This window comes from Salvelinus sp. IW2-2015, linkage group LG19 (genome assembly GCF_002910315.2).
Source record: "Salvelinus sp. IW2-2015 linkage group LG19, ASM291031v2, whole genome shotgun sequence".
In the NCBI taxonomy this organism is placed as follows: Eukaryota; Metazoa; Chordata; class Actinopteri; order Salmoniformes; family Salmonidae; genus Salvelinus; species Salvelinus sp. IW2-2015.
In genome coordinates this window covers 28,511,454-28,533,045 of record NC_036859.1, presented here as the reverse complement: position 1 = coordinate 28,533,045, position 21,592 = coordinate 28,511,454, and the positions used below count along the sequence as shown (strand labels likewise).

Genomic DNA, 21,592 nt, shown 5'->3' with positions numbered 1-21,592 from the left:
GACACAAATATTATGATTGACTTCAAAATATGTATTTAGATAGAACTTTCACATGAGCATTCTGGAGCTGGACTTCTCACAGTTCTCCTGAGATCAACTTCTTTGACTCTTGTATTGATCCAAATGATTATCGCCTCCTTGGAGTCTGTTTCCTCCTTGTCATAACTGTACCAGAGACATTTGAATCTGTCCCTGCTGAGTTCGGCAGCAGCAGGGCCAGTATGTTAAAGATGCACTATTCAGAAATTGTTCTGGTATTTCCTGGTTGCTAAAATTGTAATAGTTCACCTAATTTTAGTTTATTCTACAAAAAAACAAGTATAGTGTAGAGAATCATTGTACAATCTAAACCACAATTAAATATATTTTCCATAACCAATAATTATGTCCAGCTGTTTGAAGCTGGTGTACAAAACTGAAAGTAAAAGACACAAAAACAAAACAACCACAGACCACGTGTAACCACACCAGCCCAGGACCTCCACATCTGGCTTCTTCACCTGCGGGATCGTCAGAGACCAGCTACCTGGACAGCTGATGAAACTGAGGAGTATTTCTGTCTGTAATAAAGCCCTTTTGTGGGGAAAAACTCATTCTGATTGGCTGCGCCTGGCTCCCCAGTTGGTGGGCCTGGCTCCCAAATGGGTAGGCCTGCCCAGTCGTGAAATCCATAGATTAGGGCCTAATTTATTTATTTAAATTGACTGATTTCCTAATATGAACTGTAACTCAGTAAAATCATTGAAATTGTGGCATGTTGTGTTTATATTTTTGTTCAGTATATTTTTGTGATGTCAGTGTTACTTTTGTCTGAAAAGGTACAGATGGTTCTGAAGCAGCAATTTTTTCCTGATTTCCTGATATTGTGTGTCTGTAAAAAGTATAAAAACTATGCTGAGCCTTGCCCATCTATATGAAATACTACAAACCTAAACTAAAGGTTAAATAAAAATAATGTAAATTTTTGTTATGTCAATTAAGGAACATGAACATACATGACTCTGATTGTGTTTGACATCATGACTGGAATTACATTTATCAAATGTGAAAATTCTGACAGTACAATGTCACCAGACTTAGATCAAATTATGTTCTCTATTTCCATCCAAAAATTTGAAAAGGCCATACTTCTCATCAAAGTATTCACATATTTGATATGATTGAACAGATAAACGAATACACTATTTCACCTGTCAAATGCATTTTTCCTTCCACCAAGTATTGGGAAAGTAGTAAAAAGGACGCTTTCATTTTTGAACAAGGCCTATTTTGCATGTGGGTTCCACTCCCATCCTGTTGGAGGCGGTAGTATACCACACTGGTCGTTTACCAATTGCTTTGAACCTCAGTACTGGTGAAAAAGATGGCGGCGCCCTACGGTGATACGTGTAACGAGAAGATGCTATAGATAATTATTATTTTAAAAAGATAAATAATACTTAGCAAAATGTTTAAAGAAACTGCACAACTTTTTAAAGCCGCAGCTCCTTTGCTTGCGAAAACGACGCTTTTGAAAGAGGTAAGAATCAGCTCGACACATGGGGGGAGCAGTGTCCACGGGCATCGATATTTCAATGTCACCTGCAGTTTATGTGCGAAGGTAACGCCGAGAAAAAAGCCGCGAGTCAAGGTGGACATACCCGGACTCGAGCGTATTACCTATGGCGATAGAATGCACTATGTCCCTGGGTTGGCAAAGCCCTTTTTCCCTACCTGGGTGCGAGACTGGAACGACCCCTCTCATTATTATGCGCCGAAAGAGGAAGAAATGCCACTCCATAAAGAGAAGTCTTGCTTCATATTTAACCAAAGGACAAACGCACTTGAAGGTATTTTATATTAAAGTTCGATAAACTGTTGGCTCCTATTATTGATCCTGTATTAGACAAATGGAAGATATCAGTCAACAAAAGAGATGCCACTAAATGTCAATTGGAGGCCAAAATATAGAAATCAATAAAATAAAAATACATCTAATGAATCAATTGTGTGTATTCTCTTTAATATTTATTCCTATTCCTGTTACAGGTGTCAGGCAAGCACTGTGGCTCACTAAATCCAAGCTGACACAGGGACTTCCGGACCAGGTTCTGTCATTGGCTGAGAACGAAGCCAATCAGATTGAAAACCAGGATGAGCGAGTTCAGAATGCCATCAGGCATGCTCGCTTCTGGGACACCACAGAGGAACGACCGTCCAGAGACAATTTCTGGTGAGTAGTTGACCACTACTCAGATGAACGCAAACTAACTAGTCCATGACCCATAATTGTCTTTGTCTGGTGTCACAGGTTTTCATTCACATCAGAATCACAAAATACATGGCTGGGCCAGCTTGGGTCTCTGAACATTAATTCCACTGTCTCTGTGCTGACATGTGGCATCTCTCTTCTGTCCTTTGTCTCTTTAGCGTGGCTTTGCTGAGGAACCTGATCCACCTGTGTGGGAGCCTGCAGGTCAGTCATCCTGGGCTTGGCAGGAGGATCCTGGCGGAGAAATACAGTCTGGCTGCCACATGGAGCAGAGGTAGGCCCGTGACCCCTGACCTCATTCAATAGCATTATGCAATAGTGGTAAATACAGTATTATACTGGACTTTGAATGTATTTGTTGTTTTAGTGTTACTGAAATAACACTATTGCCCATCTCATCAAGTTGTACCCAGTCCGAAATCAACCCCTAAGCCCCACTAGTAAGTAACGTGTCCAGGGCCCATTATTTAAAATCTATGAGATAGACAGGATAGCCACAGTACATAGGCTACTACTACACACCATTGACCAATAGCTTAGCTGTTTTATCTCACCTCTTCCTGGCCACCTGTCCTCCAGGTGAAGACTTGTTCCAGGTGCGAGGGCAGAATGGGTTGCTGCTCAACAGCATGGCCCCTCTCCCAGTGCTTGCTGGGAAAGAGGAGATCCAGAGCACGGCCGACCATGTCCTGGAGACGTTCTACCCGATCTCTCCCACCATCGACCTGCAGAGTGTCCAGGTCTACAAGGAGCAGAACCATACAGGCAATACTACTGTTTGTCAATCAACCAGTCATTATAGCTACAATTCCATACAATTTGTATGTAGRACAATGGAAATGTTGAATTCAGGTCAGGAATGAACTCACAGTGAAACCTCTGTTCCTTCAGGCTTCAAGGAGGACTACCCTTACCCTCATGCCCACACCCTCTTCCTCCTGGAGGCAGGAGACACCCCTGTCACTCTCCTTCCTGAGCAGCTCCGTGCTAAGATGATCATGTTTGCCTTCGGGAACGCCCTGGCTCGTGCTCACACACTCCACGGGGTAAAGGCTGTTTGTAACCTTACACATAAATTAATTACATAATGGTATAATGTCCAATACTTTATTACACAGGGGTAGTAGTTACACATTTGTAACAGAAATTATAAAAAGTGATTGAATGGGATAGAGATTTGATCAGTATTTCTGCTTGGCATAATGAGCTGATGGTTGCAATTTGGCAGAAGAGGCAATTGCGACAGGCCTCACATCAGCAAGCCCTCCCCCATGCTCTGCTCGAGGCCCCCCAACACGAGACAAACGACCCGCTGTCGTGGGCTGCTCAGCTCATCGCTCTCATTCTGTCTTGCTTCAGCAGGTTGGTTCAGCAGCAGCAAAATCTGCGCGAATCTTTAAAGTTGCGAAGGAAATGGGGAGGGATAGGGTTTTTGCCTGGGTACTGTGCCCAGGTTAATGAGGCCAGCCACATTGTTGACAAAAAAGGCCTCAAAAAAGTTTGTGAATCCATACAGATGAAAAATAATTCATAAAAAATGTATTCCCATACATATATTTCATATCAATATTAATGCAATTCTAGTTTTTCTTATACTAGTAGAAACAAATGCCATTAATCACCCACGGACTGGTTCATAATGCTAGAAACAAATGCCATTAATCACCCATGGACTGGTTCATAATAATGGACTATTCCACCCTGACAGAGTCCCTGTGCATTGTTCCACACAATATGATTGCAAACGTGACTTTCATTGAAATTAAGCTGCAACAATGAACACATCCTCCACTGATTTCTCCCTCCACTGATTGTGTATGTGGGTCACATGTCTAGTCTTGAGCGATTAACCTACATTTCTGTGATTTTTTTTTTTCTTCTCCGTTTTAACAACTAATTGACCGATGTCTGTTCAGTTATTTGAATTCCATTTCATTCTGTTTTTTTCTGTCAGCTCAATGCGCACATTGCACAGTTTCTCTAGAGATTAACTGTGCAATGTAGTAGGGAGTTTCCAACAGGCCAATATTTTTCACAGTTTAGCGACAATGACCATAATTCATTGCGCATCTTCTTGTCCGGTCTGATTATTTTACACCTACTACAGAAGAGACCGAAGAATGCATGATCGTGAGGTGATCTAGAGAGCAGCTGTTGCTTCGTGAGGTATCTCTACCTGAAAATATACTATCGAAATGATTGATAGTTGGTATTCAGGAGTCATATAAGTATGCCTTATTTACTATGAAGAACTACAAAATAGTGATATGTCAGACAGCACACAGTAGGCAGCAGCTCTATAGAGATGATGACTTGGAATGAAATAATAAAGTCATCAAATAAAACAAATATACAGAACAACTGAAATATTTTATTAAAGTAATGTGAATAAATTATGGAAATCACGGGCTACAAAAAGAAAACCAGCCACGTCACGGACACCGACGTCACGCTTCCAGACAAACAAAACACTTTATTTGCCCACATTGAGGATACTACAGTGCCACCGCCGCGGACCGCTAACAAGGACTGCGCCATCTCCTTCTCAGTGGCCAACGTGAGTAAAACATTTAAAGTTGTTAACCCTCGCAAGGCTGCTGGCCCAGACGGCATCCCTAGCCGCGTCCTCAGAGCATGCGCAGACCAGCTGGCTGGTGTATTTACGGACATATTCAGTCTCTCCATATCCCAGTCTGCTGTCCCCACATGCTTCAAGATGGCCACCATTGTTCCTGTATCCAAGAAGGCAAGATAACTGAACTAAATGACTACCGCCCCGTAGCATTCACTTCTGTCATCATGAAGTGCTTTGAGAGACTAGTCAAGGATCATATCACCTCCACCCTAGACCAACTTCAGTTTGCATACCGCTCCAACAGGTCCACAGATGATGCAATCGCCAATGCAATCGCCCTATCCCATCTGGACAAGATGAATAACTATGTAAGAATGCTGTTCATTGACTACAGCTCAGCATTCAACACCATACTACCCTCCAAGCTCATCATCAAGCTGGAGGCCCTGGGTCTGAACCCTGCCCAATTGGGTCCTGGACTTTCTGACGGGCCGCCCCCAGGTGGTGAAGGTAGGAAACAACATCTCCACTTTGTTGATCCTCAACACTGGGGTCCCACAAGGGTGTGTGCCTAGCCCCCTCCGGTACTCCCTGTTCACCCATGACTGTGTGGCCATGCACTCCTCCAACTCATTCATCAAGTTTGCAGACAACACAACAGTAGTAGGCTTGATTACCAACAACGATGAGACAGCCTACAGGGAGGAGGTGAGGTGTCAGGAAAACAACCTCTCACTCAATGTCAACAAAACAAAGGAGATGATTGTGGACTTCAGGAAACAGCAGAGGGAGCACCCCCCTATCCACATCGAAGGGACAGCAGTGGAGGTGGAAAGTGTTTAAGTTCCTCTGCGTACACATCACAGACAAACTGAAATGGTCCACCCACACAGACAGTGTGGTGAAGAAGACGCAACAGCACCTCTTCAACCTCAGGAGGCTGAAGAAATTTGGCTTGTCACCCAAAACCCTGACAAACTTTTACAGATGCACAATCTAGAGCATCCTGTCGGGATGTATCACAGCCTGGTACGGCAACTACACCGCCCTCAACCGCAAAGCTCTCCAGAGGGTGGTGCAGTCTGAACAATGCATCACCGGGGGCAAACTACCTGCCCTCCATGACATCTACAGCACCCGATATCACAGGAAGGCCAAAAAGATCATCAAGGACAACAACCACCCGAGCTACTGCCTGTTCACCCCGCTATCATCCAGAAGGCGAGGTCAGTACAGGTGCATCAAAGCTGGGACCGAGAGACTGATGGCATTGAGATAGAAACTGTTTTTCAGACTTCTAAATAGCAATCACTAACTCAGAGAGACTGCTGCCTACATTGAGACCCAATCACTGGACACTTTTTAATTTTTATTTATTTTATTTCACCTTTATTTAACCAGGTAGGCTAGTTGAGAACAAGTTCTCATTTGCAACTGCGACCTGGCCAAGATAAAGCATAGCAGTGTGAACAGACAACAACACAGAGTTACACATGGAGTAAACAATAAACAAGTCAATAACATGGTAGAAAAAAAGAGAATCTATATACAATGTGTGCAAAAGGCATGAGGAGGTAGGCAATTAAACTCAATAATACAATTTAGCAGATTAACACTGGAGTGATAAATCATCAGATGACATGTGCAAGTAGAGATACTGGTGTGCAAAAGAGCAGAAAAGTAAATAAATAAAAGCAGTATGGGGGTGAGGTAGGTAAATTGGTGGGCTATTACCGATGGACTATGTACAGCTGCAGCAATCGGTTAGCTGCTCGGATAGCAGATGTTTAAAGTTGTTTGAGGGAGATAAAATTCTCCAACTCAGAGATTTTTGCAATTCGTTCCAGTCGCAGGCAGCAGAGAACTGGAAGGAAAGGCGTCCAAATGAGGTTTTGGCTTTAGGGATGATCAGTGAGATACACCTGCTGGAGCGCGTGCTACGGATGGGTGTAGCCATCGTGACCAGTGAACTGAGATAAGGCGGCACTTTACCTAGCATAGCCTTGTAGATGACCTGAGCCAGTGGGTCTGACGACGAACATGTAGCGAGGGCCAGCCGACTAGGGCATACAGGTCGCAGTGGTGGGTCGTATAAGGTGCTTTAGTAACAAAACGGATGGCACTGTGATAAACTGCATCCAGTTTGCTGAGTAGAGTATTGGAAGCTATTTTGTAGATGACATCGCCGAAGTCGAGGATCGGTAGGATAGTCAGTTTTACTAGGGTAAGTTTGGCGGCGTGAGTGAAGGAGGCTTTGTTGCGAAATAGAAAGCCGACTAGATTTGATTTTGGATTGGAGATGTTTGATATGAGCTGGAAGGAGAGTTTGCAGTCTAGCCAGACACCTAGGTACTTATAGATGTCCACATATTCTAGGTCGGAACCGTCCAGGTGGTGATGCTAGTCGGGCGTGCGGGTGCAGGCAACGAACGGTTGAAAAGCATGCATTTGGTTTTACTAGCGTTTAAGAGCAGTTGGAGCCACGGAAGGAGTGTTGTATGGCATTGAAGCTCGTTTGGAGGTTAATGATAGCACAGTGTCCAAGGAAGGGCCAGAAGTATACAGAATGGTGTCGTCTGCGTAGAGGTGGATCAGGGAATCGCCCGCAGCAAGAGCAACATCATTGATATATACAGAGAAAAGAGTCGGCCCGAGAATTGAACCCTGTGGTACCCCCATAGAGACTGCCAGAGGACCGGACAACATGCCCTCCGATTTGACACACTGAACTCTGTCTGCAAAGTAGTTGGTGAACCAGGCAAGGCAGTCATTAAATAAATGGATCACTATTCACTTTAAACAATGCCACTTCAATAATGCCACTTTAATAATGTCTACATATCTTCCGTTACTCATATCATATGAATATACTGTATTTTATACCATCTATTGCACCTTGCCTATGCCGCTCGGCCATCGCTCATCCATATATTTATATATACATATTCTCATTCACTCCTTTAGATTTGTGTGTATAAGGTAGTTGTTGGGAAATTGTTAGATTACTTGTTAGATATTACTGCACTGTCGGAACTAGAAGCACAAGTATTTCGATACACTTGCATTAACATCTGCTAACCATGTGTATGTGACCAATAATATTTGAAGTGATAAGCAGTAATGGGCAGTCACTACCATCATGAAAATTGTATTAATTGTTTTATTCTGTGTTATAGCATTCATTCCACATAATGCATAGTGCATAAAAAATAGATAAAAATATAATCGAACCAAAACCAAACCTTAAACGCTCAGCACTATGTTGTTCAACCTCTCTTCCCCCTCCCTTCAGACTAAGCCTGGGGTGCTGGAGCAGCCCATAGTGGTCCAGTCGGTGGCCACCAACGGCCGGATGTTCCAGTATGTGGTGTTCCAGCTCAACACCACAGACCTGCAGGCTGACGAGGGGGTCAAGAACCAGGTGTGGGTGGAGAATGACCAGCTGCTGTACGACTTCGCCAAGGTCCACCCCCTCATCAAGAAGAGGGTGGTGCAGGTAAGAACTACTTTGTTTTTTTCTTTGTCTCTTTTCAAAAGTTATATAATCAAACAGTTATAAAATATACTGTACACCCTTATAGGGTCCCACATCTGAAATGGACAGTAACAGGGAATCCATTTTACTTAGTAGCTTAGATTTTATACAAATGGTATTTCAAACATCATTATGACCAGGTTTTGTTCTCTCTGCTTTGCCCCCGTAGATACCACCAGGTCTATCTGGGTACAAGCCTGAAACCTTCCAGAAGTTCCTGTCCCTCTATCTGCATGGGGCTGTGTGAACTAGCTACATTAAACAGCACCAAAACAACAATGTTCCACTATTCATAACCTTCCTATTTCTACTGTCAGTACTGTAATATCTGAAAATAAAGAGACCCTAGATACTCTAGCTCATCAGTCAAAAGTTTCATTGCGTTTCTCTACCTTCGGCTCAGTTTTGATTTACATCTGTAGAAGAGGATTGTGAACCATATCTCTTATTGCTTAAGAAAATAGCATTGTGGAAATGTAGCTATGTATGTCATTATGACAAACACATTATTTTGAGAAGCTTAATTTGTTTCCAGAATTTATTAAATGGATACAGATGTCACACAATTAAGGTGGATTGTATGTCATACAATGAAATGTGCTGGTGAAATGATCCATTCCACCTTAAAATGTGGTTTGGGTGGGAGGTGGTGTTGGCAGCAGTAGCCGTTTCATGCTGCACCATGTCCTATCACGCTGTCATAACAAGCTGAAACGCGCCCGAGATTGTGCGCTCTACCCATGTACAGTGTAGACTATCTAAAAAGCCCAATGCGATATTCCTGTGCGTGTTATAACTTTTGAGGTAAGTTCATCGACAAAAGCACCAGACTGTTCTTTGTGTCCTCGCTGCTCTGTTGCCATTTTGTTGATTTGTTACGTTTGGTCTGGTATGATATTAATTTGTGGATGTGCATCATCCATTTCGTATGATATGTTACGAATTCCAATTTGTTGTGGCTAACGTTAGCTAGATGCATGGGTCATTCCTATTCACCGGTGCCCCTAGGAAATATCACCTTATTTAGTGTAAAATGTGGATTCCAAAGGGCTTTAAATATCAAGTTAGGTGTCTTTACTATAAAAACGCAAATATATGGATGTCGAAGTGAATTTTATGCATTTTGTTTTTAGTGTGTGTCGACGTTTATACCATGTCCCCGGCTGCTATTCATCAACTTATGAAAAATATTAGCTATTAAATATACTGAACAAAAATGGAAACGCAACATGCAAAGTGTTGGTCCCATGTTTCATGGGCTGAAATAAAAGATCCCAGAAACTTTCCAAGGCGTATTTCTCTAAAATGTTCTTCACAAATTTGTTTACATCCATGTTAGTAAACATTTCACAGGTGCACCTTGTGCCGGGGACAATAAAATGCCACTCTTTAATGTGCAGTTTTGATACACAACACCACAGATGTCTGCAGGAATGTCCACAAGAGCTGTTGCCAGATAATTGAATGCTCATTTTTCTACCATAAGCCTCAAACATCATTTAAAAAAAAAAAATGTCAGTTTGTCCTCACAACTGCAGACCACTTGTAACTACGCCAGCCCATAACTTCCACATCTGGCTTCTTCACCTGTGGGATTGACTGAGACCAGCCACCCGGACAACTGATGAAACTGTGGGTTTGCACAACTGAATAATTTCTGCATAAACGGTCTCAGGAAAGCTCATCCGCATCAGGGTCTTAACCTGACTGCAGTTAGGTGTCGTAACCGACTTCAGTGGGCAAATGCTCCCCTTCGCTGGCCACTGGCACACTGGAGAAGTGTGCTCTTCACGGATTAATCACGGTTTTAACTGTACCGGGCAGATGGCAGACAGCGTGTATAGTGTCGTGTGTGCGAGCGGTTTGCTGATGTCAGCGTTGTGAACAGAATGCCCCATGGTGGTGGTGGGGTTATGGTATGAGCAGGCTACAGACAACGAACATTGGATTTTATCAATGTCAATTTGAATGCACAGAAATACAGTGATCCTGAGGCCCATTGTCGTGCCATTAATCCGCTGCCATCACCTCATGTTTCAGCATGATAATGCATGGCCCCATGTCGCAAGGATCTGTACACAATTTCATTGAGCATGTTTGGGATGCTCTGGATTGATGTGTACGACAGCGTGTTCCAGTTCCCGGCAATATCCAGCAGCTTCGCACAGCCATTGAAGAGGAGTGGAACAACATTCCACAGGCCACAATCAACAACCTGATCAACTCTATGCGAAGGAGATGGGTTGTGCTGCATGAGACAAATGGTGGTTACACCAGATACTGAATGGTTTTCTGATCCACACCCCTACCTTTTTTTGAAGGTATCTGTGACCAACAGATGCACATCTGTATTCCCAGTCATATGAAATCCATAGATTATTCTACATTGTAGAGTAATACTGAAGACATCAAAGCTATAAAATAACACATATGGAATCATGTAGTAACCAAAAACGTGTTAAACAAATCAAAATATATTTTATATTTGAGATTCTTCAAAGTAGCCACCCTTTACCTTGACAGCTTTGCACACTCTTGGAATTCTCTCAACCAGCTTAATGAGATAGTCACCTGGAATGCATTTCAATTACAATGTAGAAATTAGTAAAAATAAAGAAAACCCCTTGAATGAGTAGGTGTGTCCAAACTTCTGACTGGTACATATATACTTTTCCTAAAAAACGTGAGGACCAAAAGGCACCGCATGGTAGGAATGACCAGGCGAACGCTAATGTTAGCTAGGTGGCTAACCGTTAGCTAGGTTAGGGGTTAAGGTTTTTTATTTATCTAGGCAAGTCAGTTAAGAATAAATTCTTATTTACAATGACAGCCTAGGAACAGTGGGTTAACAGCCTCGTTCAGGGGTAGAATGACAGATTTTTACCTTGTCAGCTCAGGGATTCAATCTAGCAACCTTTAGACGGATAAAAATAAATAATGAAAAAACGAACTGTGTGCAGTAGAGGGTTAACCCTTTAGCCCAAYGCTCTAACCACAAGGCTACCTGCCACCCCAAGGTTAGGAGTTAGGAGTTAGGCTAAAGGGTTAACCCTCTACTGCACACAGTTCGTTTTTTCATTATTTATTTTTATCCATCTTATTTTTTGGAAGATTTAGGCTTTCGGGTAATGTATCAATAATAACAAATATATACTTTGACCCCAAAAACCAATATCATTTTTTGCCTCAGGGAAACGCTGTGCCATAAGGCTACTAAAACACCAAGGAAAATCTGATATTTTCATAACATTTATTAAGTGAAATATAAATTAAGCAAAAAAAGAAATGTCCTCTCACTGTCAACTGCATTTATTTTCAGCAAACTTAACATGTGTAAATATTTTTATTAACTAACAATTCAACAAACTGAACATAAACTGAAAGTTCCACCACATTGACTAACGAAATTGAATAATGTGTCCCTGAACAAAGGGGGGGGTCAAAATTAGAGGTCGACTGATTTATATGATTTTCAACGCCGATACCGATTATTGGCACGACAAACAAAGCCGATGCCATATTCATATATATACAGTGGGGCAAAAAGTATTTATCAGCCACCAATTGTGCAATTTCCCACTTAAAAAGATGAGAGAGCCTGTATTTTCATCATAGGTACATTCAACTATGACAGACAAAATGAGAAAAAAAAATCCAGAAAAACACATTGTAGATTTTTAATGAATTTATTTGCAAATATGTGTGAAAATAAGTATTTGTCAATAACAAAAGTTTATCTCAATACTTTGTTATATACCCTTCGTTGGCAATGACAGAGTCAAACGTTTTCTGTAAGTCTTCACAAGGTTTTCACACACTGTTGCTGGTATTTTGGCCCATTCCTCCATGCAGATCCTCTAGAGCAGTGATGTTTGGGCTGTTGCTGGGCAACACGACTTTCAACTCCCTCCAAAGATTTTCTATGGGGTTGAGATCTGGAGACTGGCTAGGCCACTCCAGGACCTTGAAATGCTTCTTACGAAGCCATCCTTCGTTCCGGGCGGTGTGTTTGGGATCATTGTCATGCTGAAAGACCATGTTTCATCTTCAATGCCCTTGCTGATGGAAGGAGTTTTCACTCAACTCACGATACATGGCCCCATTCCTTCTTTCCTTACACGATGAGTCGTCCTTCCCTTTGCAGAAAAACAGCCCCAAAAGCATGATGTTTCCACCCCATGCTTCACAGTAGGTATGGTGTTCTTTGGATGAACTCCGCATTCTTTGTCCTCCAACACAACGAGTGAGTTTTACCAAAAAGTAATTTTTTTGGTTTCATCTTGACATTCTCCAATCTTCTTCTGGATCATCCAAATGCTCTCTTAGCAAACTTCAGACCCTGACATTACTGGTTAAGCAGGGACACGTCTGGCACTGCAGATTTGAGTCACTGGCGGGCTGTGTTACTGATGGTAGGCTTTGTTACTTGTTCCAGCTCTCTGCAGGTCATTCACTAGTCCCCGTGTGTTCTGGGTTTTTGCTCACGTTCTTGTGATCATTTTGCACCACGGTGAGATCTTGCGTGAGCCCCAGATCGAGGGAGATTATCAGTTCTTGTATGTCTTCCATTTTCTAATAATTGCTCCCACAGTTATTTCTTCAAACCAGCTGTACCTATTGCAGATTCAGTCTTCCCAGCCTGGTGCAGGCTACATTTTGTTTCTGGTGTCCTTTGACAGCTCTTGGTTTGCCATAGTGGAGTTTGGAGTGTGACTGTTTGAAGTTGTGGACAGGGGTTTTTATCTGATAACAAGTTCAAACAGGTGCTTAATACAGTACGAGTGGAGGACATGGAGCATCTTAAGAAAAGTTACAGTCTGTGAGAGCCAGAATCTTGCTTGTTTGTAGGTGACACTACTTATTTCACCATAATTTGCAAATAAATTCATAAAAACTACAATGTGATTTTCTGGATTTCTTTCTCAATTTTGTCTTCATATTGAAGTGTACCTATGATGAAATTACAGGCTCTCTCATTCTTTCAGTGGGAGAACTTGCACAATGGTGCTGACTAAATACTTTTTGCCCACTGTATATACATTGAATCAGAAGTTTAATACACACTTGCCAATAATCTTAAACTCAGTTTTCACAATTCCTGACATTTATCCAAGTAAAAATCCTCGTTTTAGGTCAGTTGGATCACCACTTTTTTAAGAATGTGAAATGTAGAAAATAGTAGAGGAATATTATTTAAGATTTTTGTTTAATCATTTCCAGTGGGTCAGAAGTTACAGACACTCAATTATTATTAGTAGCATTGCCTTTAAATTGTTTAACTTGGTCAAGTTTAGGTAGCTTCCACAAGCTTCCACCGATAAGTTGGGTGAATTTGGCCCATTCCTCCTGACAGATGATGTACGAGACAGGGTTTGTTGGACTCCTTGCTCGCACACGCTTTTTCGTTCTGCCCACACATTTTTATAGGATTGAGGTCAGGCTTTGTGATGGCCACTCCAATAACTTGACTTATTTGTCCTTAAGCATTGCACACATTTGGAAGAATGCTTGGGTATTGTCCATTTGGAAGACTCATTTGACCAAGCTTTAATTCCTGATGATGTTTTGAGATTTGCTTCAATATATTCCACGTATTTCTCCTCTGATTGCATCTATTTTGTGAAGTGCACCAGTCCTCCTGCAGCAAAGCACCCACAACATGATGCTCCAGCCCATCTTCACGGTTGGATGTGTTCTTGCTTGCAAGCCTCCCTTATCCCCAAAATAATGATGTCATTATGGCCAAACAGTTCTATTTTTTGTTCATCGACCAAGGACATTTCTCCCAAAATTATATCTTTGTCCCATTTGTAGTTGCAAACCGTAGTCTGGCTTTTTATGGCGTTTTAAGCAGTGGCTTCTTCCTTGCTGAGTGAAATAATCTGTCTGTAAACAATTGGAAAAGTACTTTGTCATGCACAAGTATATGTCTAAACGACTTGCCAAACTATAGTTTGTTAACAAGAAATTTGTGGAGTGGTTGGAAAACAATTTTAATGACTCCAACCTAAGTGTATGTAAACTTCCGACTTCACTGTTTGTCTGCAATGAGCTGTATTGGCTAGGAATGCTGTGTGCTTGCAAGTGGAAGTGGGAGTTGTGCTTTGTCTGCCGCTGTTTGTTGAATTATCACAGTCTGTGGCCAAACATACCATCAATGATGGAGTTGAGCAGAACAACTTAGAATCTCCATGTGATTTGTCCTGCGATGGCAGTGACGATCTTTAAACGGACAGAAAATTTCTTAAATAATGAACATCCGTAAATTTCTAACACCGTTCTGTTGAGTAATTTAAGTGTTTACTGAAGTGTTAAGATAATAAAATATAATGATTTGATATACATTTTGTCATAAAAAATTGTAGTTTACATTAAATATTACCTGGTGTATTTTCTGTTCTTCCACGGATCGTCTTGCTCTGTGTCAGATCGCTATAGGTAGAGAGTGAGGACCAACATGCAGCGGTGGAAAGTAAGTCATCTTCCTTTTATTTGAAGAGAACGAACACCAACCAAACCACTTTACAATAACACGTGAAGACCATGAACTAGTGCTACAAAGCAACTAGAACATCCGACATAGACAATACCCCACAAACAGCTAAAGCCTATGGTTACCTTAAATATGGCTCCCAATCAGAGACAACAATAACCAGCTGTCTCTAATTGAGAACCCATTCAGGCAACCATAGACTTCCCTAGACAACTACACACAACCATAGACACAGCTAGATACCTATACTAAACATAAACCCAACTACTCTAATAAACCCCCTAAACCTTACAACCACCCTAGACACTACAAAAACACATACACTCCCCATGTCACACCCTGACCTAACTAAAATAATAAATAAAACAAAGAATACTAAGGCCAGGGCGTGACACTGTGACGTAAAAGAGCTTCACATTTGACTGTTCTTTGGAAAGATCATCGTAGATTACGTTTCCATTCTTAAGGTTATTTCCTTTTGCCACAATGGAATCAGCTTTTCTCTTCACAGCTGTACCGATTCCATCCGCAGGACCTTTCCCATGTCCAGCCTCCAAAAAATCCAATGTGATCTTCTCAAACCCCTGATGAAATGGAATTTTTCTCAGGTAGAATAAATTATTTTAGGATCTGTACAGTGTGGTTGGTCCATCACTTACAACATGGAGGACAGTGGCAGATGGATTAAATTTACGGAGGTGGGAGAGAATTTTGGAGAGATGTGCCCAAATTGCCGAGGGGTCATGACGCATTGATGAGCTGACTGAGTACACTGACACAACACCTTCTTTAGTGTATACAACCCCAGTGTGAAGTGCTGTCTGCTGGTGAGAGTCACCAAAATGCACCGCCTGTATTTCAGAGGCATACATGCACAGGTAGTTCTCGGCCAAATCCACATGAGGGATTAACTCATCTTCTATAAGAACTTTTCTGAGACTTCTTAATGTGGAGTACTGATGTCTGATATTGATATGTGGATTAACTCATCTTCTATAAGAAGTTTTCTGAGACTTCTTAATGTGGAGTACTGATGTCTGATATTGAAGACATGTTTCCCAAGTGTGTTCTTCACATTGGATGTAAAGTCTTTCAGTAGAGTTTGAAGGGTACCGTACACCTTCTCCTTTACAGTCAAATGGACAGAACTTCTCTTTTATTCCATATTTTGTTTTCTTCTTTCTCTCTTCTGCCTTTCCACTCAAACCACTCTTTCTCTTAGCAAAGTGAGCACTCTCGATACATGCACTCTTTGGTCGTCTTCTCGCAACACAAAGACCCAACCAATTCTTCAATGTCTTTTAACCACTCTGTGATATAACAACTTGTCTGCCATGAACTGAAGGTTGGCATGTGTCTAACATTGGCATGTCTACCTGTCTTTCACTGGTGGATGGACAATCCAAAAGGGACGTCTTTTGGTGAGCTCTGTGTATGACAGCTTGACCTCTGGTAATTCTATATTGAACTTCTGATGGAGTTTTGCCAGTGTGTCGTTCAGGTATCTCTTCTGCATTTTATTCTTGTGTCTTGTCAATGTTTCCCTTTTTCCTTTTGATGCTTGACTGTTATCATCACGTTCAAATAACCTTTGTAAACTTCCGACTTCAACTGTATATATAAAGTCAAAGTATTGGAGTGACCATCACAAAGTCCTGACCTCAATCCCATAGAAAATGTGTGCAGAACTGAAAAAGCGTGTGCGAGCAAGGAAACCTACAAACCTGACTCAGTTACACCAGCTCTGTCAGGAGGAATGGGCCAAAATTCACCCAACTTATTGTGGGAAGCTTGTGGAAGGCTACCCGAAACATTTGACGGAAACAATTTAACGGCAATGCTATCAAATACCAATTAAGTGTATGTAAACTTCTGACACACTGGGAATGTGATGAAGGAAATAAAAGCTGAAATAAATAATTATTTCTATTATTCTGACATTTCACATTCTTAAAATAAAGTAGTGATCCTAACTGACCTAAAACAGGGAATTTTTACTGGGATTAAATGTAAGAAATTGTGAAAACTGAGTTTAAATGTATTTGGCTAARGTGTATGTAAACATCTGACTTCAACTGTATATATATACACTGCTCAAAAAAATAAAGGGAACACTTAAACAACACAATGTAACTCCAAGTCAATCACACTTCTGTGAAATCAAACTGTCCACTTAGGAAGCAACACTGATTACAATACATTTCACATGCTGTTGTGCAAATGGGAATAGACAAAAGTGGAAATTATAGGCAATTAGCAAGACACCCCCAATAAAGGAGTGGTTCTGCAGGTGGTGACCACAGACCACTTCTCAGTTCTATGCTTCCTGCTGATGTTTTGGTCACTTTTGAATGCTGGCGGTGCTTTCACTTTAGTGGTAGCATGAGACGGAGTCTACAACCCACACAAGTGGCTCAGGTAGTGCAGCTCATCCAGGATGGCAATCAATGCGAGCTGTGGCAAGAAGGTTTGCTGTGTCTGTCAGCGTAGTGTCCAGAGCATGGAGGCGCTACCAGGAGACAGGCCAGTACATCAGGAGACGTGGAGGAGGCCGTAGGAGGGCAACAACCCAGCAGCAGGACCGCTACTCCGCCTTTGTGCAAGGAGGAGCACTGCCAGAGCCTGCAAAATGACCTCCAGCAGGCCACAAAGTGCATGTGTCAGCATATTGTCTCACAAGGGGTCTGAGGATCTCATCTCGGTACCTAAATGCAGTCAGGCTACCTCTGGCGAGCACATGGAGGCTGTGCGGCCCCCAAAGAAATGCCACCCCACACCATGACTGACCCACCGCCAACCGGTCTGCTGGAGGATGTTGCGGCAGCAGAACGTTCTCCACGGCGTCTCCAGACTCTGTCAGGCTGTCACATGTGCTCATGTGCTCAGTGTGAACCTGCTTTATCTTTGAAGAGCACAGGGCGCCAGTGGCGATTTGCCAATCTTGGTGTTCTCTGGCAATGCCAAACGTCCTGCACGGTGTTGGCTGTAAGCACAACCCCACCTGTGGACGTCGGGCACTCATACCCCTCATGGAGTCTGTTTCTGACCGTTTGAGCAGACACATGCACATTTGTGGCCTGCTGGAGGTCATTTTGCAGGGCTCTGGCAGTGCTCCTCTTGCTCCTCCTTGCAGAAAGGCGGAGGTAGCGGTCCTCCTGCTGGGTTGTTGCCTCCTACGGCCTCCTCCACGTCTCCTGATGTACTGGCCTGTCTCCTGGTAGCGCTCCATGCTCTGGACACTACGCTGACAGACACAGCAAACCTTCTTGCCACAGCTCGCATTGATGTGCCATCCTGGATGAGCTGCACATCCTGAGCACTTGTGTGGGTTGTAGACTCCGTCTCTGCTACCACTAGAGTGAACACCGCCAGCATTCAAAAGTGACCAAAACATCAGCCAGAAGCATAGGAACTGAGAAGTGGTTCTGTGGTCACCACCTGCAGACACCACTCCTTATTGGGGGTGTCCTTTGCTAATTGCCTATTATTCCACCTGTTGTTATTCCATCTTGCAACAGCAGTGAATGTACTGTCAATCAGTGTTGTTCTAAGTGGACAGTTTGATGTCACAGAAGTGTGATGACTTGGAGTTACATTGTGTTGTTTAAGTGTTCCTTACTTTTTTGAGCAGTGTAATATATTGTGGCAGGACCAGGGGTTTGGTCAAGCGTTTACACATATCAGACAAGGACAGAGTATGATAGCTCGTTCTCAAGGGTGTTTATTAAATAATAAATCAAAAGAAAAGGATAGGTCTCCCCCATGAGACCCTCTCCGGGATACCGTCTTCTGGGCTCCGGGTCTTGCTGTATCCTGTCGGGCACACAAACGTCTTCGCTCGGGCACCGTCTTCAACTACACGGAAGTCACCTTACATTTTCATGTGTAGGAATTTGAAAATAGTAATATGGGGGGTGTGAGGGCCAAAAAGTGTATTTGTTGCCTGAGGGAAAAGATGGGCAGTAGAGAGTTACAGGAAGGGTTAGCTAACATCCTAAGACTAAGTAGTTGCAAGTAGCTAAAACGTAGTAAGGAGTTGCAAAGTTTATAATTTGCTAAAAATCTAAAGTTTTCAGTGATGAGATTCAAACACACAACCTTTGGGTTGCTAGATGTTCGAATTGTACACAACACCCATCCACCCTCCTTTTCATTTTCTCCTTTCAAGTAAACCTCTGTCTTCTGTCACCACAGCGAATGCAACATACACTATCAAAAGTATGTGGACGCCTGCTCGTCGAACATCTCATTCCAAAATCATGGGCATTAATATGGAGTTGGTCCCCCCTTTGCTGCTATAACAGCCTTCATTCTTCTGTGAAGGCTTTCCACTAGATGTTGGAACATTACTGCGGGGACTTGCAGTAATGGGGTTGAGGTCAGTGCTCTGTGCAGGCTAGTCAAGTTCTTCCTCACCAATCTCGACAAACCATTTCTGTATGGACCTCGCTTTGTGCACAGGGGCATTCTCACGCTGAACAGGAAAGGGCCTTCCCCAAACGGTTGCCACAAAGTTGGAAGCACAAAATTGTCTAGAATGGCATTGTATGCTGTTTCCTTAAGATTTCCCTTCACTGGAAACAAGGGGCCCAAACCATGAAAAACAGCCCCAGACCATTTATCTTCCTCCAGCCTTTCTTGGATTACTGAAATCCATACTCTTTAATAAAACGTTAATCAAATACAACCTCCGACTGTTTCCTCATTACTGTTACTCTAAGATGGCAACTCATCGCGAATGTGCCAATTGAATCTTAACAAGGTGAAACAGTCGGTGGTTGTATTTGATTAACATTTTATTAAAAWGTAGGTATTTTAGCAACAAAGAAAGGCACGCATCTACAGAGGACAAACATAGGTACACAGTAAGGGTTTTAGAATTCAAATGTTTTTGGTATTGACTGCATGGTGCCTCGGAGTCGAAGGTTCATAAAAAAAATTATAGTCTACGCTCAACTCCGTACGTGGAATCTTCGTAGAGGTGAGGTACTTAGCTATGCCCATTTATGCTGGTAGCTCAGATAGCTTAGCTATACACTTATAGTCTTGATATGAAAATATGCTGCTAAACTTTATACAACGGTACTTTAAGCTGTCAAATGGAATGAACTAGCATTGCTATTTAGTCGGCTATGTTAGGGGAAGCTCCTATTCCAGAACAAGATTTTGCAATCMCTGTGCAATAATCTGTCACATCTCCTGTGTAGATTTGAGGTCGGGTATGTCATGGGGCAGGCAAGGGCTACTGCCACAGAGTTTTCTTTGCTATTGCTCTGTATTCTTCCTAGAAATGTATTATTCTATAGCCACATTTTGCATGGATAACATGTTGGTCACTAGGTCACTCAAATGAAATGCATTTTCATTGACCAACGTTATATTACCTTTCTTAGAGAGGAGACCTAAGATCTGAGACCCTAAGATGAGCAGACCCCAGGATGAGGAGGAGGAGGAGGTGTTCAGGAACCTTACAGAGGTAAAGAAGAGCCAGATAGTGATGCCCTGCCATGCCAACCACCGGCAGGAGCTCAGTGTGGGTCAGCTGCTCAAATGGATGGACTCTACAGCCTGTCTTTCAGGTGTGTGTCTGTCTGTCTGTGTGTGTTCTCACTCACAATGGGCCTGTGGGAATAGGCCTATTGATCCAGTTTTGGATTGAAAGATATCTCATACACACCCGCATCATGCTCAGTAAAGCCTTTGCATAGACGGAGATGGCATAGTTTCTCACTATGAAACATAAACACAATGTAACACATTGCATTTTGTTCACAGATAAAAACAGCTGAGATGTTCCTAGGACGTCTGAATAATTCACTGTCACCTAAACTCCTGGAGTAATAGGCTGTGCTGATGATAACAGATTAAATATTATTTTAGAGTTGTAACTTTTGTTACTTGGTTTAAGGGAAAAAATATGAACAGTATTTAGCGACTGAAAGACCATACTGTTCCTACTGATGTGTTGCTGTCACGTAAATGGCTGTCATGAGAAAATTACTCTTACACTCACTAGAACCAACACACTTCGCACACAAGGCTAAGTGTGTTGTAATGTTGAGCAGTAGTCCATACTGTATTAACTGTAACATATCTGTTATTATATCTTGACTTGGCTCATCGTGCTCTATCACTCCCTGTGGCGGGCCGGGTACCTGAAGGCTGACTTTGGTTGTCAATTGAACGGTGTTTCTATCAGAGCTAAGGATAAGACCCAGATGCAGACAGTTCAAACCACAGAAGTTTATTTACAGAACAGGGGGCAGGCAAACGACAGGTCAAGGGCAGGCAGAGGTCGGTAATACAGGGCCGAGTCCGTAAGCTGCAGGCAGGCTCAGGGTCAGGTCAGGCAGAATGGTCAAAACCGGAAGAACTAGAAAACAGGGACAAAAGAGAACACGAGTACGGAAAAAACACGCTGGTAGACTTGATGAGACAAGAAGGAACTGGCAACATACAGTGGGGAGAACAAGTATTTGATACACTGCCGATTTTGCAGGTTTTCCTACTTACAAAGCATGTAGAGGTCTGTAATTTTTATCATAGGTACACAGATTTTTATCCCTGATGTCCTTACACAGCTCTTGGTCTTGGCCATTGTGGAGAGGTTGGAATCTGTTTGATTGAGTGTGTGGACAGGTGTCTTTCATACAGGTAACGAGTTCAAACAGGTGCAGTTAATACAGGTAATGAGTGGAGAACAGGAGGCTTCTTAAAGAAAAACTAACAGGTCTGTGA

At 42.4% G+C, this 21,592-nt stretch overlaps 2 protein-coding genes across 3 annotated transcripts in view; both read left to right on the top strand.

Annotated features, from left to right (window-relative positions):
- The first annotated feature begins 1,342 nt into the window (after positions 1-1,342).
- mrpl37 (mitochondrial ribosomal protein L37) lies at positions 1,343-8,718 on the top strand. The gene is made up of 7 exons (XM_024009519.2): positions 1,343-1,829; positions 2,029-2,212; positions 2,410-2,525; positions 2,831-3,016; positions 3,143-3,297; positions 8,119-8,322; positions 8,531-8,718. Exons 1-7 carry the CDS (start codon positions 1,448-1,450, stop codon positions 8,606-8,608), a joined length of 1,305 nt encoding a protein of 434 aa, XP_023865287.1. The 5' UTR covers positions 1,343-1,447; the 3' UTR covers positions 8,609-8,718.
- Positions 8,719-9,051: 333 nt separating this feature from the next.
- Positions 9,052-21,592, top strand: part of LOC111979170 (acyl-coenzyme A thioesterase 11) — a 22,510-nt gene continuing 9,969 nt past the window's right edge. For both annotated transcript variants that reach the window (XM_024009517.2, XM_024009518.2), the window contains exons 1-2: positions 9,052-9,165; positions 20,248-20,433. In XM_024009517.2, coding sequence (XP_023865285.1) covers positions 20,277-20,433 — 157 coding nt within the window. In that variant the 5' untranslated portion in view covers positions 9,052-9,165; positions 20,248-20,276. The remainder of the gene's footprint in view (positions 9,166-20,247; positions 20,434-21,592) is intronic.